Source organism: Sorex araneus, chromosome 2 (assembly GCF_027595985.1).
Source record: "Sorex araneus isolate mSorAra2 chromosome 2, mSorAra2.pri, whole genome shotgun sequence".
Classification (NCBI taxonomy): Eukaryota; Metazoa; Chordata; class Mammalia; order Eulipotyphla; family Soricidae; genus Sorex; species Sorex araneus.
Window position 1 is genome coordinate 107642973 of NC_073303.1, and position 26795 is coordinate 107669767.

The window sequence follows — 26795 nt, forward strand, 5'->3', positions numbered from 1 at the left end:
GCAAGTCAACGTAAAGAAATATTTTAACCAGATGGTGAGGAGTTATTACAAACACTGGGATAATGGAACATACATGCTGGAATTTGGAAAACATTGCATTATTCCATGGGTGTTTGTAAGTGGTAAATGCCAGTGAGAAGTCCCAGATGGTGTACAGATGGCAGACAACCCCTTAAGAGGTAGACAAGAAAGTCCTTAGAGATGGACATCCACATCTTATTAATGGTGTGTGTATGTGTGTGTGTGTGTGTTTGAGTGTGTGTGTATGTGTGTTTGAATGTGTGTGTATGTGTGTGTGTGCTTGAGTGTGTGTGTGTTTGAATGTGTGTATGTGTGTGTGTGTGCACGCACGCACGTGGATTTTTACAGGAGTACAAGTTTTGAGAAAAGACAAACTTCACCCTGGGCCAACTCTGACTGGTGTATGCCCTGTCAGGCTATGGGGCTGTTTGGAAAAATTCACCTAATTTCTAAAATGGCAAGACTTTCCAGAAAGAAATCTTATCTGCCACCATCAAGTATATTTGAATGCCAGGCGCTGACATCCTGCCTGCCAGCTAGACTCTGAAGCACGGTTCTGCGTCCCGAACACACCTTTCTTTCCATGGAGCACCAGCCAGAAAGGGAAACACTGAGGAAAAGAAAAAGCAACCGCCAAATTGAAGCCAGGGTTGAGTTACAGTGAAAACAAAGCAGCGAAACCACATGTGGGGGCTGAGGCAACAGAACATCCGTCTTACTTGTTTTCACCACGCCTGTCAGAGCATCGCTGGGGCCGGAGGCCTGGGAGGCAAAGATTTTCACGTTGTAGTCCATGCCACTGAGGAGGTTGGTGATAAGAATGGTGGTAATGTCGGCTCCCACGAACGTTTCCAGGGTCGGGCCAGCCACTGGAGGAGGCAGAGTGCATTTTAGCCACAATAGAAGATGGGAAAATAAAAACGCTCTTTAAAACAATTGACCCGATTTGATGGTTTTCCAGTTTTCTAGCGCAGTCTAACAGCTGGGTGCGTTTAAATCTAGTCTCACCAGGCTCTAAAATCCACTTATCTGGGGCCAGAGAGATAGTACAGAGGGCAAAGCACTTGTCTTGCAAGCTCCTGTCCCCAGTTCTGTCTCTGACACTGCATATGACCCCCAAGACAAAACACTTCTCACACCACCACTAGGTTCTAGCTCTTAGTAGCAGCTATCATTCACTGCCTGCTAGATTGTAGGCTCTTCACGGTGATGGTAACCTATTTCACCATGGCATGGGAAGGCACTTTCTCCTGAGGAAGAAGTCAGCTCACAGATGCCTTCTCAGACCTAGCTTTGTCCTCAGCATTCATGCAAATGGCAGTAGCAGCAAATTTTTCAGAAGTCTTCAATATTTGGACATACATGGGGCCTGCACCCATATGATTATACACTAACATCTATTTGTTCCCCTTATGGATTTAAAACCAGATGGATAACAATCTAATTCCAGCTGGCTTCTTTAAGATTTGCATTTTCACTTTTGTTTCAACTGAGTAAAGTCTGATTCAGCATTTAGCATTAGAACTATTTCTTGTTAAGGTCTATGCAAATATACTGACCTTTGCCTCTTCTCATATGTGCTCAATCATGAGATTGAGAAATTGACAGGTTCCTGAAAGACCCATAATTTTAATCCAGAACTCACCTCCCAACAATCTATTCGCATTTCTCTCTCTTCCCTCCTCTCTCTCTCTCTCTCTCTCTCTCTCTCTCTCTCTCTGTGGTAACTCTCTCTATATGTATGTGATATGTGATTTTCCTCCTCCAATTTTCAGTGCTTACATCCACATGACATTCTCCCACTTGACCTGCAATTTCGGCACTATTTACATCTTGGCTGTATTTTCTGGAGGATGGGGGAAGGAAATGATAAATTTATGGTACTTAACAGTACCCACTAAACGCAATAGCAACCCTCCACTCTCCAAACCATAGTAATAAAATATATCTGTTAAATAGAAAGATTGTGCCCTAAATTACTGGTCCTTGGAAAAGCTGACAAATATTTGTAGAATGGGCCAAAGAATAATAGAGTAAAACCATCTTACAAAATTAACACATGGCTCAAAGTTACTAGCCTCCCCCATGAAAATGGAAATGGGTCCATGGAATGATCCTGGGGATGTATGTGCCCAGGACCTTGTCTTGCTTTTTCATTTGCATGTTTCAGAGAGATATTTGGAGAAGTGGAATGTGGCATATTTAGTTGTATCAACCTGGGAGTAACCCCAGAAAAATGGTACACAATAGAAAAAGTAGAAAAGTCTAGAGCACTCCTCTGATAACAGATTGAGACTCAGAATTTTTCTGAAGCCTAAAAGCATTTGTATAATGGCATAAAAAACATTCTAGAATTTTATCTGCCAGGATAATAAAAAAAAAATCATTGGAGAGCCCCTTTGCTGCCAAACAACTTAAGAGAAATGAAAAGCCATGCCTAAAATACAGGGAGGTTCCCCCTTTCTCTATTATGGATCTCCTGTTGGACTTGAATATTCTGAGGGTCACAGGTATGAGGCACCGGCTCTCCTCCGTGTGGGATGTGGAGGGAGGCAACCGCCCCTCACTGGTCGACCTCCTGCTGTCAGGATATGATGATGAGCAAGCTAAGGAGAAAGTCATCTCTTTAACGAGGTGGCTGGGAGGTCCTGGGAACTTTCTTTTACTATCATAATATAAAAGCTTTGATGAACTTTATACTCTGACAAACTTTCAGAATGGATGGACTGAGAAGTTGCCAGTGATCGTTGTGCACCTCATATGAGAAGTGACATATAGCAGAAGCGTTAGAAATGAGAGATTCTAAATGTGTGAAGCTCCTAGAGTCCAGCGATCTCTTAAGTCTGTTTTTGTTTACCCTGGTGTCTTGTCAGGGCGTGTGTCATCAAGGAAAAACCAAGGCTATATTTTCTTATTTACATACCCACTAGCATAGTTGTAAAGTCCTCATTCTGATCATTTCTACCTCCACACTGACCATACTACAAAAGCTTTCTGCTAAAAAAAAAAAAAACTAAGTCTTTAACATTTCCTAAAGCCAAAGCCAAGAAGTCAAAACATGTCTAATATATCTCCAAAGATATTTTTGACCTCTTTGTATGGCAGCAACATTTTATAAAGGCACTACTTACCACTGATGGGTTTGTAAACAATCCTATAGCCCTTAACAGGGGAGGGTGGGGGATCCCAGGTGATGCGCAGCCTGTTATACCATTCTTCTGAAACACGCAGGTTTTGGGGACCAGAAGGTGACACTGAAGAGTGAGGGAAGAAAATAGGGATTTAGTGTGATTTCCATCTTTACAACACTGTTGCTAGTAAAGTCTAAGATATCTTTCCATAATGTTAGACAAATTTACAAATGTACTAAAACACATGGTGGTTAGCCTTCGAGAGTCTGTGGTTGTATTAAATATTAAATACATGGAAAATAATTGGTTTTGTGGTGAGCCTTTTCCCCCTGAATATCAGGAGTCCATTCAAGGCCATTTGGCTCTTTTTCCTTCAGTTAGTTTTAAGTAAAACTGAATTGAAAACTACTTATTTAAAATTGCCTTCGAGGCTTGGGAGATTGCTCAAAGGCCTAGAAAGTGTGCTTTGCAAGAGGGAGCCAGGAGTTCATTCCAAAGCTCCCTGGAACCACAAATGGGAATGGGAGTGACCCCTAAGCACCCCGCTTAAAGGAGAGCCCCTGGGCACTGCCAGGTGTGGGTACAACACTAAAAACAAAAAGCCCATCTAAACACCACTCTGGTCCATTTTCAAACTATTGGTGTACAGGAATATCAAGGGTAATGCTAGTAAAGAAATAACTCTCAGACATGAGAGTCTAATGAGGTGGTGTTTTTTCCCCACTTTCGTCTTCATACTGTCCATATTTTGAAATTTTACATAATTTAACTTCTTTAAATCAGTGAAAAACAAAACAGAACAAAAACATTGAAAATAGGTACTGGCTTTTTTTTTTCTTTTTGGGTCCACCCAAAAAGTGCACAGGGGTTACTCCTGGCTCTGCACTCAGGAATTACCCCTGGCGGTGGTAGGGGACCATATGGAATGCTGGGAATCGAACCTGGATTGGCCACATACAAGGCAAACACCCTACCCGCTGTGCTATTGCTCCAGTCCCAGGTACTGGCTTATTTTAAGTTACTAAAATAAGTAGTATTTAAGTTAGTAAGTCATATCAATGATAGAAGAAAAAAATAAAATACAGACTGTAATTACTTTAAGATAGACTACTTCCACTGTTGCCAATATTTTATATTTATGTATGTACTCTATAGTAAAAGCAAAAATTATCTTTAAAATCATTATCTCCTTGAAATACTGTGCATAACAGAACCACAGGCAATATCCAACATACTAAATTACAGCACAGATCTTTTAAAATTGTCATTTGCCAATTTTTATGAAATCATTAAAGTTATTTATGCAGATCACCTTTATAAACTATGATACATAGTGATATTTTATGATTTATTAAAAATAATTTTGACCTCTGAAATAGACCATCCACTAACACAATGAAATATTTTACTATGTATGTGAAAATTTTCATATGTAATAATATTTCTATAATGAGATTCAAGTATGATTTCTGAAATCATACTTGATTTTAGATAGGTTCCTATCTGTATGATTGAACACTCAATAAATTATCTTTGCTTTTAACATACAAAAGGTAAGCGTAGATTTACATTCTCGGGTCCCCTGCAATCAAAGAAGCTACATTTTCCTTCTCCCTACCTCCCTCCCCACTTCTTCCACTCCTCTACTCATCCTCTAGTACTCATGGTGGTGTGCATGTAACTTGACAAGACATTAGAACAAAAAATTATACATCTCTAAACCATCGAAGAACGTTTGAATCTCCATTGCTTATTTTAAACTATTCTTGCCAGGGACTGCAGTAATACCACAGTGGTATCACATTTGCCTTGCGTGTGGCCAACCCAGTTTCTATGCCCAGCATCCCACTTAGTTCCCTGAGTTGTCCAGAAGTAACACCTGAGTGCAGAGTCAGGAGGGAGCTCTGAACACTGCCAGGTGTGCCCCCCCAAACAAAAATAAAGTAAACTACTCTTGCTAATCACCAGCCCCACTCTCTTGCAACAACTTGGACTTAAGACAAACAAAGATAATGGATGTAGGGGCTGGAGAGATAGCACAGCGGGTAGGGTGTTTGCCTTGCACGCGGCCAACCCCGGTTCGACTCCCAGCATCCCACATGGTCCCCCGAGCACTGCTAGGAGTTATTCCTGAGTGTAGAACCAGGAGTTAACCCCAGTGCATCGCTGAGTGTGACCCCCAAAAAAATAATAAAATCAAAGATAATGTATGTAATGAGTGCTCCATAAATAGGAAGGAGTACTACTTGACATTCTTCTTTAAGTGCCATTTAGGACTGTGGTTTTCAAACATTTATTAAAAATACCAATACATGCTAAAATTACAGCATGTAGGTCAATTCACTATCAAGTGAAGATGATAAATGTAGAGATAAGACAGAAGGAAGGAATAGAAGCCCTCCTATTGTCCTACCCTGCCCCTTTCCTTCTTTCCTTCCATATGACTCTGGAAGGAACAATTTAGCAACCCACAGGACCCTGGCAAATATTTTGCAAAACATGCACATTTGGTGGAGTCCAAGGGGAGGAATTCCTACCAGAGACTGTGGAAGGAGGAAAAGAGGAGGGAAGGTTAAATGAGAAAATAAGCCAACTTACTTGACAGCACACTCGGAAAGTGGGCTGCAGGATTTTATTTGGAACTTGCTACTTAACTGAAAACTCCTCACCTAATCATCCAGATACAGAGCTCTTCCCTCGTAAACATTCTATACAAAATCAGACATGACCCATTGGCAATATGATTGATTAAACATGAATAGACTTTTTTGATGCTTCTGTCATTAAGAGATGCAATCCATGAATCTGAATCTGGGTGGGTCCTACCTGGAGGAATAAACTACCACAATAGGTAACACTGTGTTAGATCTACATACAGAACTATCTTCCTGTAGATTTCTTGGTTCTCTTGTCCTTGAGTCATAACTTAAGGAGTAGGACTGTCCTGCTAGAAAGAGTCTGTGTAGGACGTTAAGACTACATGGAAATAGAGACATTCAGCTGAATCTTCCAAGAGCTTCATCAAAATGCAAGACATGTAGGTAGAGCTGTCTTGGATCCTCCAGACCAACCCAAACACCAAGTTAATGTAACAAATACTAAGTGAAATAAGAGGATTTCCCAGAAAGTTGATAAATTTCCCAACTCACATAATCATGCAATACAACATAATAGTTGTTGTGCTAAACCACTTGGTTCTGATATAGTCTACCTGCAAGTATGGACAACTGAACGGTGATGAGGACAGCTAAGACTTTGGAGTGCTCTGATAAAGGGCCTTCAAGCATTCTCCTCATTTGATGATCATGGTCAGTTAATCTAAAGCAAGCATTGTGCGGCACCTGTTTTGTGCTATACAGTGCTACAGGAGGTGGGCATGTAAAGGTGGATAATAGAGATGAGACTCTGGGATCTTCAGCTGTTGCTTTCTAGGCAGGGGAGATGGACAATGAATAAGTATATGAGCAAGCAAGAAACTATCCGTAGTAATGCCTTAGCGTGATCCAAACTGATGAGCCCCAAAGCACGAAGATCTTACAGGGAATATGAGTTAATGGAGTGGTAAGAAAAGTCTAAGGAAATGGCACTGTACTAAGGCCAAAACCAGAAGAGAAACATCAAAAATACATATAATGGAGAAAGGAAGATGGAAGGAATCTTCCTTGTGAAATGAACAATTAGTTCACATGAACTTAAATGTGCTGTGAATTTCAGGGAAGAAAATATGGTGGAGCAATAGTGAGAAGATGAGCTAAGAAAAGGCACTCGGGTAAGGTCAGAGATGATTTAGAGGGCTATTGGATTTTAGTGCGAAGGCAATGCAAAAAAGAGGGAGGAGGTAAGATAACTTACACTTGCAAAGCAGAGTTCTGTGACGACCACAGGGCTCCAAGGGCGGAAATAAAAAGAACTGATCAGAGACCCGATAACATTCATTGTTAGTGAGTTTTTTGGCTGGGTTGGGATGGAGCATTCTGAAGCAAAGGAAGTAGACTTGGCATATTAAATACATTTTGAAAAATCAACAGAACTTGTCATGTACTAGATGCTGGAGATGTCAGACATAATTGTATTTTGTTGTGGTTATTTTGTTGGTATTGTTTTGTTTTTTTTGTGTTTGTTTTTATGGGTCTCACACACACATACACACCGATGCTCAGGAGTTAGTCCTGGTTCTGCACTTAGCAATTACTCCTAGCAGTGCTCAGGACCATATGGGATTCTGGGGATCAAACCCAGGTCAGCCTCATGCAAGGTGAACACCCTAACTGCTATACTATCGCTCCAGCCCCTATAGTTGTTTGCTAAAACTTCAGTTTTATAGACCAGACCCCAAAGTCAGATCACTTAAGCAACTTGCCCTCAATCACACACCAGGACTTTGTTTGACTCCTGAGCACGAATATAGACTGCAAACATGGATATCCTGCCTCCAAATTGCTACTGTTCTTTTTACCAACTTTGAAAGTGTGACTTTCAAAGGTGCATTATAGGGAAAGAGCACTGACCGCTCAGGGACAAAGCATTACTCACAGGTTTTTCCTGGGGCAGAGACACTGACGCCTTCTCCGTCATGGTAGATGGGTGTCACGGTGACCTTGTACTCCATGTTAGGCAGCAAAGGCTTCAGAAGGAGATGGTTCTCGCTTCCAGGCACCATAACCTGATCACAAAAGCAAAGGACCAATCTCTTAGTCGGACTTCTGTTCCCTTGATCAGCATGGAACGGGGACACTTTGATACAGTCTGATGTAACAGATGCTTAGAGAGTGAGGAGGCAACTTGGCCCTCAACGAAAAAGTCTTTCTCTCTAAGATCCCCCTCATTACCATCCTGCATTGACAATCACTGATAGAAATGGTTTACATGGGAAGCTCTGAGACTTTTCGAGAGATGCTTTAGACTCAGTCTTCCCTGAATATCTTTCCAGCATTTGTGAATTATCCGGGGGGAGAACAATCATCTCTTTAGAGAGAAGTTGTTCCTAGCTCAGGAGTTCATTCTATAACCCAGCCTGTGCATCAAATTTGACTCTACTTAAGTATCCTCTTGAAAAATCCAGACTTTCATATGTTACCCTTTCAGAGAAAATATCCCAGCATTTCAGAAAAAGATGGAAGTAAGCCAAGAACAACAGAGCCACACATTAAGTCCAAGTTTTCCAAGCTGGAACAGATTTGACAGCAACCCTAAGAAATGTTGCAACGTTTTTTTTATATATATAAAAGGCGGTGCCTTCCTCCATCTGAAATCACCCTCCCTCTGTCTCTAAAGGCTGCAAGAGATGAAATCTAGCGGGTAGATATCTAGTACCGTGAGCCACGTGGCTTAGCAATGCAAGTTCTGGCATCCCCCAAAGAACCTATGGACCAGAGAAGCCATGTGCTCCCCATGCTGAAACCACAAAACTTTTGTGTCTGCTCCAGCAGTTAGATGCTGGCACTTCTCAGGACCATTTAAGGAGCTTAATCATGGCTGGAAAAATGTTAGGATGTAAGAATTGACCCAGACGTGTTTGAGGGAGTTACAAGACTGGGACAGCTGGAGCTGCTTTTTGATTCAAGGGCTGGGTAACAGGCCAGCAGGCAAAAGGCTGAGCTGTCTCCTTCTGGATGCAGATAAGGAATCTTTAAATCATAGACTAAGCCCCAGAGAGCCTTGGGTTGAACCCAGAAGTATTTGTTGCCAAAAAATATTGCTACACTCTAAAAGCAGGGTGTCTGTGTGTGTGTGTGTGTGTGTGTGTGTGTATACAGTAGTCTGAATTAGGTGATTTTATACAGGATCAAAATGATTTTTCTGCCCATAAGAAATGACATTGAAATTTACAGGATTGTATTGATGTATTCCTGCAATGTGATGGCTTTTTTTTTTTTTTTTAAGGAATTTGGCTTAGTTGGAGATTGTGTTGGTTAACCTGGCATGGAGGTCAAAGGAAGAACTGTGGCTGCCCTAACTTGCATTACTGCATCAATGACGCTTCCAGGGTGTTTCTTCTAAACAAAACTCCTCCAGAGCATAGATCCTGGAAATTCATTCCAAGCAGTCTGTCATGTAAACCACCCAGGTTGACATTCCTTGTAAGAAAAGTGAGAGGGGTCTGGTTTTGGAACCCACCACGTTGCGCCTTTGGGTATTGAAGTGGCATCATTTGGGAAGACTCATTACTTGCCAAGAAGTTGGCGTTCTAGTTTATATAATAAGAATCATTATTTACATAATAATGAATAGTACTATTTGGTATGTACTATGTACTACAGAGTAACGAAGTAATGAATTATTTAGATAGTAATTAATATATGCCAGATACTGCTCCAAGAATTCTAAGAAAGTAACTTGCTTCCTTTTTACTGCCACCCTTTGAGTAACATTACACTCATTTTACAGAGGGAGAAAGAGGCCCACTTAGCTGATCGGTCATACTGATTTCTTGAATGGTTGTTCTGGCTCCAGCCTGAACCCTGTCCTCTCCCCTCAAGATTCTGCTGCCTGTGAGGTTGGAGCAATAGCACAGCAGGTAGGTCATTTGCCTTGCATGCGGCTGACTCAGGTTCGATTCCCAGGATCCCATATGGTCCCCCGACCACCACCAGGAGTAATTCCTGAGTGCAGAGCCAGGAGGAGTAACCCCTGAGCATCTCCGGGTGTGATCCATAAAGAAAAAAAATTCTGTTGCCTGCATCTCTACTTGCATGCAAATTTCTTCTGCTACATCTTATGTTTGCACAAAGCAAGGGAAACCGGGCTTCTAGGAGCAGGTAGCAGATCCTAGCGCATGATGGATTTGTTTAGAAAACAGGTCAGGGACATGTCAACCCAACCAGCAGACATCATTATTTTCACATTTTCCAGAAAGTCCATTTCATGTCTGGTTTGGTGACTGTTCAGTGTTCTTCAGAGCAGCTTGGAATTCCATCCAGTGCTCTGGGTTCCCTGTGGGAAGAGGATTCCCAGCATTGCACACTGCCTGCAGGGAAGAGCTACATGATACGGGTATTCTCGCTTAAGTGGCAACCCACCGAAGGCTGGTTTTTAGGGAAAAACAACAACAACAATATAATTGCTAGAAAAAAATGCTCTTGGGGTCAGAAGTTAGTATAGGAACCTGGATTTGATCCCTGGCACCACACCCAGCAATGATCTCTGAACACAGAGCCAGGAGTAAGCCATGAGCACCCCTCAGTGTGACCCATAAACCACAAAAAAAGAAAAGAAAAGAAGTAAGGAATAAGAATGCTCTTGTTTCTGGATGCTGCATCTTAAAAAGCTAAATTCTATGAACTGAACATGTAAAAGAATGAGCCACATTATGTCTCCCTGCTCAAAAAAAAAAAATTGCAACTCAGAATTCAATTAGTGTTACAGATTTTTATATTGAAGCTTTGGAAGCACCTGGAACTTAGTCTTTCACAAATAAAACATGTCAGACCTCATTCTGCTGACCAAAAAAAAAAAAAAAGCTTACTGCAAGGTCACTGTCACTCTTCTTTATTTCATAGCAGAGTCAGAGTCGATTTTTAAAACACTTTGAGGGACAGTCCTACTTTTTATGAGTTCAAAAGCATTTTGTTGGAAATACTGGGTAGATTTAATTATTCTTGGAAAATATATAAATGCCTCACCTACCTAAACTGGAAAACTAAATTTAATTCCCTTAAGTTTAGCCACATTTAAGCTTGATTTTGGTCTACAATATTATATAGGGTAGGTCCTTAAATAACCTCATTTTAACCAGTGCTGTTCTATTAAAACACGGATAAGGGAAATGTTCTGATTGATGGTGAACAAATGACATTATTCAAGGATCTGCTTTCATTTTCTGTCATTTCACTTCAAGTTGTTGTTCCAAGAACCTATCAAGAAGTTAAGTGAGAAATTATTTTCTCTTATTATAATTCCTATCAGATCTTTTCCTCACAACAATTTAATCAGCTTTAAGAGTTCAGGAAAATTTGGAAAGATGGCAATAAACATTCCCTTAATCCAGATACATCTGCTTTTCCACTTTACTGATATATTTTAGCCATCTGTCTTTCCCTTCTGTATATCATTATTTTAAGATAGTAGCTGTGTGGAAATTTAAGACCTGTGGATATATATCTCCTCCTGCCTGCCTTACCTTATTTTCATAACTTGTTTCTGAAGTTCTCCATTTTCCATCTCTAGTTATAATACATTACATCCACAGAATAGCAACATTCCATACAACTTTGAGACATAAATTCTCAATTAATCCTCAGTTGAGCCCCTGAAAAACTGTCTGAAAATTCAGTATCCAAATCAACTTAGTTAGAATTCATTAAAGAAACCAGTAATTTAAATTCTATAGTACTTCCTTCTGTATAATAAGTGCAGTTTTGCATAGTTATCACCATCAAGTGTATAGTTATTATTTTTCATCTTTACCGAGTTTATGTAGGCACATATGTGTTAAGAACTTTTATCATTTTTTCCCTGCATCTAGGTATCCAACTACTCTAAGTAAACTTGAAATGAAAGGAAAAAAAAAGGAAAATATCTGGCAATAATCCGAAGTAAATATTATTCTTTCACATGGACACTTAACAACTGCACATAAGAGATTAAATTGCTACGTTCCAAATTAGTAAGAATAATTTATTTAGAAACTTAATGTGTTCTCTGGAAAGAGTGAAATGCAAAATAAAACAGCAATTCTAATTCTAGGGAGACCTTTTGAATCTCATTTTTTAGTTACTAAACCATAATATGAGAATAATGTTAGAAAAATCAAATCCCCAAATTCTCTAATTACTTCTCATTACTAAGAGTAAACAGTATTCATATTTTTAAATTTATCAGTCATGAATCATTTGAAATACTTAGTTCAAGTGAATATATAATTCAACCTTTCTTGCCAATTGACTTTGCAAAATAACTCCCAGATAATTCATGGACCCTTTGGAAACTCTTGGGGTTTTTGTTGTATTTTGTAACAGTACTTTTATCACTCTGACATGACATACAGTATTTTCCCAAGAGAGTTTTGAACTCAAATAATTGCTTATATAAACTGCATAAATAATATAATTTTTATCAATGGCTATATAAAGGAGAGGAAGAGGAAATAATCGTGTTATTCTTGAATAATAATGAATTTGGAATTTTTTTAATGTCTCAAATATAATACAGCAGAGGCAAAGAATGCAAACAATGAGGCCAAATAGAGCATATTCATATTCCATGACTAAAAAGAAACATTGCTTTTGGACGAAAACTGGAGTTATCTGGTCTGAACAGGAAATATATCTAGGAAACAATTTTCAGGTGCTAGCTTCAAAGAAATGACATGGTATAAAATTTAAAAAACATGGAAAGGATGGGATTAAGAGTGGATTCAGATTACATATGTAGAAAAAAATAAAACTAAAACAATATTAGGAAAACTCAATACATAAGAACCTAAATGCCTGAATAGAGTCATTCCTGATTCAGAACAAGTTAGAGAGGACTTATAAACTTGTTCAAAATGAGTAGTCAGGGTGAAAAATATAACTATTTTCTAATGAGTATAATTTTATTAGGAATAAGTCAATAGATACATGAAAGTCTTTCTGTTGATGTATGTCTTGCTTAAAAACTTAGTAGATATTCCAAGGGAAATTTGTATAGTTTAAGAAATGTAAACGTTTGCATAGTAAAAGTAGAAATATTATATATTATTTAAATATATGTAGACATATATCTATGTATAGGCATATATATTGATATCGATCTACTTACACACACACAGAGGCAAAAGTATTACCAATTATTTTAAATGCCCCAACTTTGGTGCTTACTAAGTTATCACTGTACTAGCAGCAACTCTGGAAACAAAGCACAGAAACTACATCAACCAGAAGTAGGTAGAGCAAGATCTGCAGGCAGGAAGAAATCAAGAAATCATCAGTTGAGTTTGAATGAATGGAAAAAATAAGCTTCTAGGGATGATAGAGACACCAAGAAAGAAGCGACTATGCATGCATCTGTCTCTGGAGCAGACTCCCTGGCTCTGTGAGTCGGAACGCCCACGGAGTGCAGGGGCTGGTTCTCTAGGCCATTCCTACCACTTCTTCCGCAGGATCCCCCTGAGCCGTCAGGTAGGTCACTCGGAACTGCTCCACGTTGCTGTCGGAAATGTCCCACTTCACCCGTAGGCTTGAAGTGGTTTCCTCATCCACAACCAGGTTCCTGATTCCTGTCCGGAAAACTGAAATAAGCACAAACAAGGATGACATAGCTTCAACCCGTCACTTTCCAAAGTGAACTACAGGGTTAATTTATAAAAATGGCAACAAGTATCAGTTATTGCATCTCCCTAGAAGAGATCACATGGAGCAAGAACAACCCAGTTTCATGGGTAGCTGCGGTGCCTATTGGTAGCAAACAAAGATGAATTTATGAGATGCTTACAAGTACCATGAACCCCTCAAAATTGTCAGCTCTGTACATGTACTCGTAAGTATAAGCCACTGGGGTAGGAAACCCAAACAGAAGCCCAGAGAGGAAGCATAATAGAAAAGAGAGCATGGTAGGTCAGACGTGGTCAGCTTCAGGGTGTGATTCAGCACCACACATGCATGCCATTGTCTGTTTTCTCATCTCTCTTTAAACATCTATGTCTCAAAGCATAAATCTCTCACCTTCATTACTTCTATCAATTCAGCCCACACAGATGCTATCTTTTCTCAGATATCCATTCAAGTTACTTGAACTATGCTCTCTGACACATTCCTTCCCACCTCTCATTTGTCCCATTTTGCCTTCTCCCTCTGTCTTCCTTTCATTCTGCCCATTCCCACCTAGTCTTCTTTTTCAATCCCTTTTTAATCATTCATCAAACAGTCACTGAACTTCTGTGTGTGTATCAAGCTGTGTTTGAGAATTGGGATGTGTAGTGATTAATTCACGACAAAAAAGAAGGGGGAAGTGGCACAGAAGAAGATAGAGATTGATACCAGAAAAATTTAAGGAAGTGTATCAGACAGTAAGTAGGGCAAGAGAAAACCACTAATTTCAGGACAGGAATTTCTAGATGCTGAAGGAAATGAAAAAAGCTTGAAGTCAGGTTTGAGCTCAGGAAGGGAAGTACAATTCAGTAAGAAAGGATAATGGATGATGATGGGTAAATTAGTCGGGACTGATAGATTTTAGAGAGCAGTAAACTTATGGTTGATGCTGATAGCTTGCTAGCTAATTGAGAAGATAACATTAAGCTGAGATTGAAATAACTGTCAGAAAAATAGACCAGCCATGTCTGTTACCCACAGAAATGCAAGGAAACCAAGAATTATCAACAGAACACAAGAGCAGTCAGTGAGACAAAAAAGAGAGTGGTGATCTGGGGAGTAGCTATGCTAACATTCTCTGGAAGATTCAATCCAAAACAAAGATAGTTGAGAAATGTAGCAGTGAGTTTAAGATTAGTAAACTCAAAGAGGTGGTGTTTAGAAGTAAGAAGAAATTGAAGAATTCTCCGAGCTTATTTCTCTGAGAAATTTAAAGTGGTGTCTGGTTCCTAATTATATAAGGAATGAAACTGGGATAGCACAATGTCTGTTGAAATTAACCCTTTTGTAGAGTTTCATGAGCTCTCATTTATGCTTACCTGTAGTCACAGGCCTGGTAGGTGCTATGGTTGTGGGTGATTCTGTCCAGTCACTGTCAACTGCAAAGATATTCATTACTTTAAAAATTCTGTCATGAGAATAACTCCACTTAGTTTGGTACAAGATTAGATAATTTCCAAAGCAACTTTTATTTATATCGTCTCACTTGTTTCTCACAACAACCTTGTGACAGCTGTAAGCTAAGAAACTGAGTTGCAGATAAGGCAGGCTTAACATCTTAGATAAGAAAACTAAACAAGTTAAGCTTGCTGATCATGGATAGCTGCAAGGGTTTCCAAACAAGACCACCAAGGAAGGTAATATAGTCTTGTCAGAAGTACATCTTCTATTTCTTGTATTCACCCTGGGCAACACTGGGTCACATTGGCTGTGTAGGTCTCCACCCAGACAGCTGTCTTCTTTAAGGTCAAGATGTTCTTCCATCACATCTGATATTCTGACTGCCAAAAGCTCAGAGCTCTGAGAACTGCCTATCAGAGGTCACAGTCTCTGTCATGAATTGCTGTGATATATTCAATGACTGGGGATGCCAGGATACAAAAGCCTAACCTAAACCTTTAGTCTCAGGTGTGATAATTTGGAATGGTCATCCCAGATCTAAAACTTCTAATAGAATTATCTGAAAGCTCATTTTTAGCTTATTCCTTTTGCCTAAGAGATGTATCTACCAACTACACTTTAATCAACCTTCTGGATATAATTTCCTATCTTAGGATCTGATTCGAGGGAGCCCAACCAAAGACAATTTAATACGTGGTTTATACATCATATTTTAAAACATAAAGAGATGAGTTAATTTTGTACAAGATTTTTGGAACAAAAATCAACTTGGAATATTCCAGAAACTCTTAGATATATTAAGTTTAGGTTTATTTGTTTATTTATTCACTTATTAATTATTTAATACATTTGCTCTTGGATCCATTCATCCATCCATCCATTTATCCAATAACTATTTATTGTGTAGTTAAATGTGCCAAGTACTTGGTAAGATATAATGTGAAAAAAACCAGACATAGTTCCTGCCTTCATATTAATAGATTAGGACTCTGAAGTACTTCTAAATGTTTCATTGAAGGTAAAGATATATGAAGAATTCTGGGTGATAAAGAGATATTGAAGCTTCTGTAGTCAGGATAAGGCTGATGAAAAGGGGACCTGGTGAAATGAAGAGGATGGTCAGAATGGATAATGGGGGTAGTTATGGTCATGTTGACCACATCAAAACTTACGTGTGGTCCCGACAGCAGTTACCACCTCACTCTCACTCCCATCATCCATGATGGCCAGAAGTGAAACTTCATATTCAGTGCCAGGATCCAGACCTTCAATAACATGAGAGTCTTGATCTTCTTCCAGGATAACCTAAAAAGTATTTGATGCTCAATAACTGGGTTTGCTTGAATAACAAAGGGGGGAATGAAGTTAATAAAAATAATAAAAATGAAGAATGTTATCCTGGAATAAACAAGAAACAACTAAGCATAAAGAATACCAGGCCCACTGAATCCACTCTGGAAAGTCAAACTAGAGATTTTAATATGCCCATAGCAAATAAACTCTTGGAATTTCCCCAGAGTTATTTTGAAGGTTATTAAATTTCATTTATAAAGATCAAATAATCTGAAAATATATAAACATATATGACTAGAGCATTGGAAACAGCACATTTTAATCTTAGAAAAATATGATGACTTCACATAAAACTCTTTGCCTACAGAATACTAATTATTTCTGGAATTCTCAAACTATACTAAAGTGAAAAGTGGTGTTGGAGAGCTAGTACAGTGAGTGAATGCTTGTTGTACTTGTGTTGCATGAGGCCACCATGCAATAAATCCCTAGCACCCTATATGGTTACTGGAACACCACGAGGAGTGATCCCTGAGCACTGAGCCAGGAGTAAGCCACAAGCATTACAGGGTGTGGCAGCCCCCTTCAAAAAAAAAACTTTAATTTCATTTTTTAAAAACTAGAAACTTGGATTAATTTCTCATGCACTCAATTTTTGCAGAAGATAGTCTGGGATTTTGGTACTACATCAAGGTAGAGTAAAAAGAGTCAAGAAAGACCAACTCAGATGCAACAGTGGGTATTCACTGACCAACAAAATGTCCAGATTAGTTTCTGGTTCATTCTAACTCACCTCTTCTGTCTTCCCACCATAGGCAGGAATCCACATCAACTTGTGTTGCCCTTCATCAGCAGAGAGGGGATGCCAGGTCACTCTAAAACTGTCTGTCTTCACCTCATCAATTTCCAAGTATTGCTGGGCTGGAACTTCCTCTGAAATCCAAGGAAGAAGATTTTCTTAAGGAAATGAGAAGGCAAGAAATCCAAAATGCACACAGTTCTTAGGGGCTTTGGAAAAAGAAGACTCGGAAATCTTTTGCTTCAGGGAAGTACAGGATGCAGGAGAAACAGAGCATATTCGCCCTCTGTGGCCTTAGATTCTTTATTCCGTCATAACCAGGAAGACCAATGGCAGAGCAACTTCTAAAAGATTTTTAGTTATGTCCAAATTTCTTAGATTCTCCACATGGACTCTTTCTATTAACCTTAAAAGTTAAGTTCTAACATTAATTGTTGACAAAGATATTATTTTCCAAGTACTTTGAATATGTGTAAAAATGACTCTAACAGGCTTGAGAAATTTCATTTCATTCATTTTTGTGTCTAGTAATAAGTTTAATCCTTTCGCCTTAAAATGCATTCAAATGGTTGCAAGCAGAAATGAAAGGAAATTGATTAGAACTTCAATTGTTTCACAGCTTACCCATATCTGGGATGTACAAATGAGAGAACAAGGTGCTGTGGCATAGTTCAGAACAGTAAAGCACATGACTTGGATGGAGGAGGCCCTGAGTTAGACCCCTAGCATCAGAGGGCTTCCTGAACATACTGGATATAGCCCTGGTAGTCTGCAGCACCACAAGTCCAAACAACACTGCACTGTCAGAACCAAGTGCCAACCCATCAGTGCTGAGAGTGGGTTCCTGAGCACCAACTGGGAAGCCCCCCCAAAGGAGAGGATAACACGGACCGACATACAAAACAAATGTCAGTTATTGTTATCAGTTTAAGCCAGAATTTTCAAAACTCTTTGACAGAATATCATGAGAATTCCAACTTGTGTTAGTCCTTCAGAGATTTGATGAAATTATTGAAATTTCTTCTGGAAATCTGATTTCTCTACCTAGAATCCAGTTCATTTCTCATCCCTTTATAAATTGCTTCCCCATTTCATCACTACTGCACTTTGTTTCCAAGTGTGCTCAATGATAGATCCAGAAGACAAATGAGCCAGTGGCCGACATCAGGAAATGAAAATGAAAAATACATTTATTGAGCAACTACACGGAACATGGAGGGAAAAAATACAATTGTTCATTATTTTTCATTATTTGAAATATCCCAGCTTGGGATTGGTGTATCCAATATGGTTGATGGAGGGGGTTTCTTGATTCATTCTCAGGAGGAATAATTAATACTTAACCAAAAAGAGAAAGTGCTGAGTAAGCTCTGTAGCTTGAGATGAGACTGGAAAATACCCACTGTATCTCAGGGCACTGTGCACTATGGAGGAGAGAGGAAAGTCACTTTGCATTAGAGAAGTGTTTTGTAAGCTGCACTCCAGACAAAGAGACACAGAGGGCAGGTCAGCCAGCACAGTCAGCACAGTTAGGGGAGCTAGACAGGGGAGAGTCTAAGCAATGTGGATATATATGCCCTTAGCCCAGCATTTACTAAAAAAAACTGGTGCCCCCAACACAAGGGCAGGAAGTGAAGGATATTCAATGTGAATAATTCAGTACATGAGACTAAGAGCACTATAGAAAATAAGCCAAATGGAGAAATTAATATCCTAGTTCAAAGAAAAAAAATACTCAGATGTCTGTAGTGAAAGAGAGAAAATCAATGATACATATTTTACAAAGAAGAAAACTATCTGACTCCACAAGGAGAACCACCATAAAGACAATGGGTATCTAAGAAAGAGAGAGGAGATATTATTTTAAAAAATAGTATAATATTTTCAAAATCTGGGGAAAGCATTGATTATACAAGTTCATAAAGCTGACAGAGCAAGTGGTTATCTAAACTCAGATACCTAACCTACACCACGACACGTAGTAGCACTGTAGCACTGCACTGTCATTCTGTTGTTCATTGGTTTGCTCGAGCGGGCACCAGTAACGTCTTCATTGTGAGACTTGTTACTGTTTTGGGGCATATCAATATGCCACGGGTAGCTTGCCAGGCTCTGCTGTGTGGGCGGGATACTGTTGGTAGCTTGCCGGGCTCTCCGAGAGGGACGGAGGAATCGAACCTGGATTGGCCACATGCAAGGCAAATGCCCTATCTGCTGTGCTGTCGCTCCAGTCCAACACATAGTAGTGGAACTGTTAAAACTGCAAGATGAAGAAAATATTGACAGCTCAGGAAACTGGGCAGTTAGCATATAAAGGTACTTCTATCAGACTTCCATTGAACTTCTCAAGACTAGAAAATGATGGAATATTTTCAAAATGCTTAAATATGAAAACTGCTGACCTAGAATATTACATCTTGAAATATTCTCTTTTAGATAGATTAGAAGAGAGAAATAAAGACCTTCTAAGAAGAGCAACAGCTGAAGGAGTTTGTCTATACAAGACCTCACTTATAAGAAGTACTAAAAGGAGCTCTCTGATTTAGAAAAAAATAATAGTCTTCAAATAATTGATAAGCAACAGTTAACTGAATCAGAAAAAATAGTAGTAGCAAACACTCATATATAAATAATAATCACACTTAGTGCAAACAGACTAAACATCCATCAAAAAGAACATGTTAGATGAATTAAAAAACAAAGCCCAACTGTATTCTGCTCTCAAGATACTTCAAATATTAAAAACAGTCAAGCATAGACTTAATGTGAAGGAATGGAAAGTGGTATCCCAAGCCAATGGAAATTTTAACCTCTCTACTTATATTACTGGTGAGAACAGACCACTTAAGATTCCAGTTTTAAGAAGAGATAACAGGAGATGGATATTATATAAAAATAAAGGATAAATGAATATTACATAACAGAAAGAACAACAGTCTTCTATATATGTATCTAGATAGCAATATCATAATCTATAAAGCAAATATTTTCCTTTGCTTCTAGATATTATTTTTAATTTGAAAGTAGATAAATAGCTATGAGAGAGATGACAGTCATGTTAACAGTTAGAGTGAATGAAATAAAAAGGCATCTATCCAGGCCACTGAATCAGCCCAGGTGGATTCCATCTCAGAATTGTGTCAATCAAGAGGAAGAAATTGCTTTAAGGGGCCAGATCAAGTCTGTTCTCTGCTGTATAAGAAGCTGTGGCAAAAGAAGCCACAGAAGGAGCATCAGTGTCAGGGATGATTCCAGCCGTTCCAGGGAAGGAGGGCAAGTCATTCAGATGGAGCAGCTGCTGTATCCTGCCCCAGGACCAGGAGAGAGGAAACTGTCACTAGTATTCAAGTCCCAAGAGTTTCATGATTATAAACTGAAAGACAGGGAGAGGAAACCTTCATAGCCCAGCAGAAGGTAAGGACTGTAAAGCAAATATTAACAGACCTATAGGGAGACATTGATAGCAACAAGTACCAGTAGTGAACAATGCACATGCAGCAATAGATTTAGCACTAAAACAAAATCACCAAGAAAGAAATCAATTTGAATGTCTAACTGGTCCAAGGTAACTATCTATTAAGTAGAAAGATACTCTCTGTTATGGAGATGCCAGATATATGTGACAAGAGGATTCCCTGGTTACACCCACACAGACACAGTGGGAGATGGAGGAACTCACAGCCACCACCCGAGCAAGGGAACAGTCTAGAAAGAACTTCGAAAAGGGTGACTCTAGGTAAGATACCTGAAGGTTTTAAAATTATGATCCTGTGATGCTCTAAAATGAGGACATTGACATAAGAGCATTTTAACAAAGTCTGGGGAATAAAGAGTAAAAATAAAGCTATCATATTCCTAACTTCCTACTATACTAAAAAAATAATTAAACATCCTGGTGTGTTTACACATTGAGCCATAGAACAGAAATAAGAGTACAGAAATTAAAACTACATATATATGGATCACTAATCTACAGTCAAGTGCTTATAATGAAGCAATGAAAATATCGTTATTAAGTGATGTTAGGGGTTGGAGAGATGCACAGGGGTTAAGGTGCTTGCCATGCATGTGACCAACCCTGATTAAATCTCCAGTACCACATATACCCCTAAGTCCTATCAGGAGTGATCTCTGAGCTTCAAGCCATGAGTAAATCTATTTGTTGATTTTTCAATATGGACACCAAAACATACAAATGCTCTGATCTGTTTCTTCAGTTTTAAAAATTGTGTAGGGATATTCCACCCTGTTCCATTGGTCTGCAGCTCTGCCTTTCAGTTTTAAAAATTGTAAATAGGGCTGGAGCAAGAGTAAAGGGGGTTAAGGTGCTTGTATTGCATGCAGCCTCGCCCAGTTTCTTCCCTGGCACCACAGATTCCCACAGATTCCCACAAATTCCCACAGATTCCCCCAGGATCAGGAGTGAATCCTGAGCATAGTCAGAAGTAAGCCCAGAACATTGCCAGGTTGGCCCCTCTGCCCAAGAAAGTAAAAATAAAAAACATCCCATAATTTTATTATCCTTTCTAAATGCATAGAAGTGTATTATTGGATAAAGATTGATATATTAGTTTAGATAGTATAATTCTTTAGTTTCTGATAATAGGAAACTGCTGGATATCAGCAATTTTTGAAGTTCAATATAATATAGAGGTGTGGTGTTTTCATATTACTGTATGTTATCATATAAAGTTAATATATGAATTTATTTATACAAATTTGGGCTACAGTGATAGCACAGCAGGTAGGGCATTTGCCTTGCACACGGCCAACACGGGTTAATTCCTTTGTCCCTCTCGGAGAGCCCAGCAAGTTACCGAAAGTATCCCACCCACACGGCAGAGCCTGGCAAGCTACCTGTGGCATATTTGATATGCCAAAAACAGTAACAACAAGTCTCACGATGGACACATTATTGGTGCCCACTTGAGAAAGTCGATGAACAATGGGATGACAGTGCTACAGTGCTATTTATACAAATTTATGGAGAAAACAAACAAAAGGAAGAACATGCACTTGTAATGAACTGAGATTAGAATCATTTAGATGGTCTTTGTCTCTTTCCCTTTCTGTGATAGAAAATAATTAGCCAATATTCATTCCAGTCACCTAATGCTATATCTTAATATAAAATAATCACAAATTAAAATAAAATTGAGGAAGGTGCTTCAGCTTCCTGATCTCTAAAAGCTGCTTGTGGACATGTTTCAAGCCACAGTAACTCTCACCTGTGGTGAAAACCCCCGTCAGAGGTTCTGACTGTCCTTCCTCATACATGGAGAAAACAGTGACCGTGTACTCTGTGAGGGGGGTGAGGCCTTTCAGGGGGAACGTAGTGATGGGGTCGACTTCAACCTGCAGAATAAAGAAGTCATGAATTGAGCCTCTAATCCAAAGTTGTGAGACACAAACATACTCACCAGCTTGTTGGTCCCAGTCACAACTAGAGTTCACTCAGTAAACAATTTCCTTCACATCCATGTCCCAAAAGTGGGTAAACAAAATTACAGCTTAAATAAGCTGTATTGCTCAAGAAAAACAGTCTGGTTTTTGATAACTGTGACTATTCTGCATTTAATTCACCCTTAACTCACGTTATTCACTTCATATTCCTACATGTTGAATTGGCAACTTATAGGAAAGCACAGTTAACCCTTATTTAAGTAATAGCTGCATTAAGTTCTTGGAAACGGAAACTTTAAGCTAATGTCATGTGTGAAACCAAATTTTACAGTCAACTAATTGATATAACAAACAATAATTAAGTTCCTATGGCGTTTTTCCAGTTATAAGACATCAGAAAACATCCAAGATTGACCCAAACAATGACTTGTATTCTTTCATTATTTAACAATCTTCCTCCAGTTCAGGCTTGTGGGTGACTGAAATTTATTCCAGAAGTCAGTTCACTGGATGGGCACCAGATGGAACAAGATACCACAAGATACCATTTTATCATAGAACATCTCTCTCTCTCTCTCTCTCTCTCTCTCTCTCTCTCTCTCTCTCTCTCTCTCTCTCTCTTTCTGACACAGACACACATGCACACACACACACACACACACACACACTCACACCATTCTGAGTGTAACAGGTTAAACATGCCAGTTTCTACCAACATCTTGAAATATAGGAAACAGAGCAAAAACTCACAAAGATGTGGGGAAAATCTGCCAATTCCCTAGAAAATGATTAGCAGGAATTTATTTTATTTTCCATATCAAGAACATTGAACAAAATAATTTCAAAGAACGGCTCGATTTATTTATTTATTGTGAATGGATGACAAAGACATGGATAGTTTAGTGGTTTCATTTCCAACATTTTTACTGTTCCAAACTTTATTTTTCAAAAGCAAATCAACTAGTACAATGGATTCCAGCCTCATGTGAACTAGCTGGCCTTTGGCACTGATGAAGATTTTGCACTGATGAAAGATCTTGAATGGTATTTATGTATTATTAACAAATGTGCAGCTATTGTTCACTCATTACTTAATGTCACATGTGAGGATGCGATCTAAAAAAAATGCAGCTCAAATTTAATTGTAGGAAAAGTCTTGTATCTTCATACGAAAATACTTGATTTATTTGGTCAGAAAACAGAAATGATGTAATCGAACACATTATCCTCTTTGCCTTAGCTTTCTTGGACCAAGATAAGAAAAAAAGAATAAAAATAACTTTTCTGGAGCCTACAGATATAATTTAGTTATACAACACATGCCTTGCATCTGTAATACCCTGGGTTCGATCCCCAGCACCACCCTTATCACTGCAATACCCAGCATGGTAATAATAACAAATCAGTTTTCTATCTATCCTGCTAATATTTATTTCCAAGGAAAGAACTTCCAAAGTATATTAGTCGCTTAATGCATGCTACTATATCCTCTATACACTATATCAAATTTTATAATCTAATTCTACTATTTCCAAGTAATTTCCTCTACAATCAGCTTTCAAGCTGATCTCACCAAATTAGATCACACCATATGCTAGTTTACTCAGCAGAAGGATAAGCTGTATAACATTGACATTACTTTTAATTTATTGCTTCTATGGATAGAAAGGGCTGGAGCGATAGCACAGCAGTGGGGCGGTCACCTTTCATGCGGCTGACCCGTGTTCAATTCCTTCAGCTCTCCGAGAGCCCTGCAAGCTACCGAGAGTATCGTGCCCGCACAGCAGAGCCTGGCAAGCTACCCATGCATATTGGATATGCCAAAAACAGTAACAATAAGTCTCTCATGAGGGACATTACTGGTGCCCATTTGAACAAATCGATAAGCAATGGGATGACAGTGACAGAGACAGTGATGGATAGAAATACTTCCCAACCTTCATCTACTGGGGCAGGTTGTATTTTCCAAAGATGGCCACATCAATGTACACCCATCTTTCCACGGGGTCCTGTGTCCTCCTCATCTTGCATCATGCATGATGAGATTTATGAAACTTCTTGCCTATCAATTGTGGTGCTGATGTTAACCCATGATTTGAAAAGCTATGCCATTAAAGGTAACAGAATTTCTCTTCTTCCCTCTATTGTTTCCTTCTCTGTCTCCTGGTGTCTGTATGTCTGTCTGCACTTCACTGCCACCAACCTCCCTCCCCTTCCCCCATCTCCTGGAACTCTTGAACCAAGGTGTTAAGAAAATTATATCACTCCTAGAGCTTCCACATTGGGGAGATTTTGTGAACAGTCTACTTAGAGGAATAGAGTACTGAGTACTGTTCAAATTCCCAGCCGACCCAGTCTTCACAGAGCAGACACCAAAATATGAATAAACAAGTAATTTCAATGACCTCTGTTCTACTTTGCTCTCTGGTTACAATCTTGTAAGTGACTACAAGCCAAAACTATACACCCAAATATCAATTTCTGGTCCACAAAAAAATTCAAGATAAAAAAAATAATTGGTATTGTGCTTTCAAAGGATTTACAATGCAGCCATTTAAAAAACAATATGTAATCCCCAGGAAAAGAGGCATCATGTCCCACAGCTTACCTCATTGATTTCAGTCCCATCTTCATTGTTGTAAACAATTCGATAACCAGTAACCTTCCTTGAAGTTGGGTCCCAGGCTAACCGAGCACTGTTCGAGCCAACATTGGAGATTCTCAGGTTTCGTGGTGGACTTAAGGGCACTTTGTAATAAATAGAAATGAAAATGATTAAGAGCATAAATAACACAAATTTTTTAAAAAGCCAAAACTAGCAAAGTTGCCTTCTAAATTGCTTACATTTTTTAATGTTCACATAGATAAGTAATAGTTCTAAAACAGTGAATTGACTGTTTCATAAAAATGATTAATGGACTCTTATTCACAAAGAAAAATACTTCCCCATAGAGTGTGAAAAGGAACAATAAATTAAATATGCTTAGGGATAGATAAGTTGTAGGCAATTAGATATGCTTAGAAATAGATAAGCTTTGAACCTTTAATCCACCCCCTTCAATGTTATTGTTATAGCCTCTTCTAAATAAGAAACTCACTGGATTTTCTTAAAACAAAGAACAGGGGCTGGAGTGATAGCACAGTGGGTAGGCTGTTTGCCTTGCATGCGACCAGCATCCCATATGGTCCCCTGAGCACCGCCAGAAGTAATTCTGAGTGCAGAGCCAGGAGTAACCCCTGTGCATCACCAGGTGTGGCCCCCCAAAAAAAGAAAATAAAGAAAAAAAAACAAAGAATAGAAAAACAGGACAATCAAAATCAAATCTTAGCCATCCAGTTCAGATATCATACTATTCTTGCGAACCTCTTCACTCCCCTCTTCCACAAGTCACCCAATGTAAAATGATGGCTTAGCTACCTTCCAGTTCCACTTGAAATCTAATCTATTTCCAAATTATTTGAAGATCTATCTACTTGGAAATCTATTAGTATTTCCAAATCTATTAGGTACTCACAAATGTTAACATGTCTAAAACAGAAACACACATTCATATTCATGCCACCTCTTCCCCAGTTTTTCTTGGCTCTCCCTTTAGGCAAAGGAAAACTGCATTCTCCTCATACCAGCCATAAACTTTAGAGGCATGCTGGATTCCTCTTTCTCCCCTAGCCCCCTTGCCCACCACCAATTCCTTCAATACCTATCCAAAACATGACGACTTCCTTTTGCTCCCATTGCCACCATCTTGGTGAAACTCATTCTCAACTCTTGGTGTTGGGTTGTGCAATGGCCTTCCAGAGGCTTCCCTACTTCCATCATTCCCTGATTACGTTTTTGTGCAAGAAGCCAATGTGAAACTTAAAAATATATATATAAGCCAGTTCATTTCACTTCTTGCATAAAATCTTCTACATGACTGCCAATTGCCCCAGAGTAAGCCCACATGTACTACAGTGCTCTTTAAGATTCTTACACCTAGGGGCTGGAGCAATAGCACATCGGGTAGGGCATTTGCCTTGCATGCGGCTGACCTCGGTTTGATTCCCATCATCCCACATGGTCCCCTGAGCACCGCCAGCAGTAACTCCTGAGTGCCGAGCCAGGAGGAGTAACTCACAGGAGTTACTCACCAGGTGTGTAACAGTGCATCACCAGGTGTGACCCAAAAAAGAAAAAAAAAGATTCTTACGCCTAGATATCTGTTCTCTCCCTGTCCCCATCCCCTACTACTCTATCTTCATGCCTTCCACTTGTTGTCACTGTGCTTTGTCCTGGAGCCTCCAAGCATGCACCAACACAGGATCACTGGATTTATTACCATTCCTTGGAGCTCTTCCTTAAGTAGCTATACAGTCATTTTCCTCGATTCTTTTAACTACTGGATATGTGTCATCTTCTCAATAAGGATTTCCATGACTACCTTGTGGTAAACTATCTTTCCACCCCAGTACTATATG

General features: G+C 39.2%; 1 protein-coding gene across 5 annotated transcripts in view; it reads right to left on the bottom strand.

Annotated features, from left to right (window-relative positions):
* COL14A1 (collagen type XIV alpha 1 chain) overlaps positions 1 to 26795 on the bottom strand; it is a 208933-nt gene that overhangs the window by 121164 nt on the left and 60974 nt on the right. For all 5 annotated transcript variants that reach the window (XM_055127235.1, XM_055127233.1, XM_055127232.1 and 2 more), the window contains 9 exons: positions 24946 to 25085; positions 22163 to 22289; positions 16929 to 17068; positions 16015 to 16147; positions 14761 to 14820; positions 13211 to 13362; positions 7686 to 7815; positions 3153 to 3275; positions 741 to 890 (listed from right to left, as the gene is read on the bottom strand). In XM_055127235.1, coding sequence (XP_054983210.1) covers positions 741 to 890; positions 3153 to 3275; positions 7686 to 7815; positions 13211 to 13362; positions 14761 to 14820; positions 16015 to 16147; positions 16929 to 17068; positions 22163 to 22289; positions 24946 to 25085 — 1155 coding nt within the window. The remainder of the gene's footprint in view (positions 1 to 740; positions 891 to 3152; positions 3276 to 7685; positions 7816 to 13210; positions 13363 to 14760; positions 14821 to 16014; positions 16148 to 16928; positions 17069 to 22162; positions 22290 to 24945; positions 25086 to 26795) is intronic.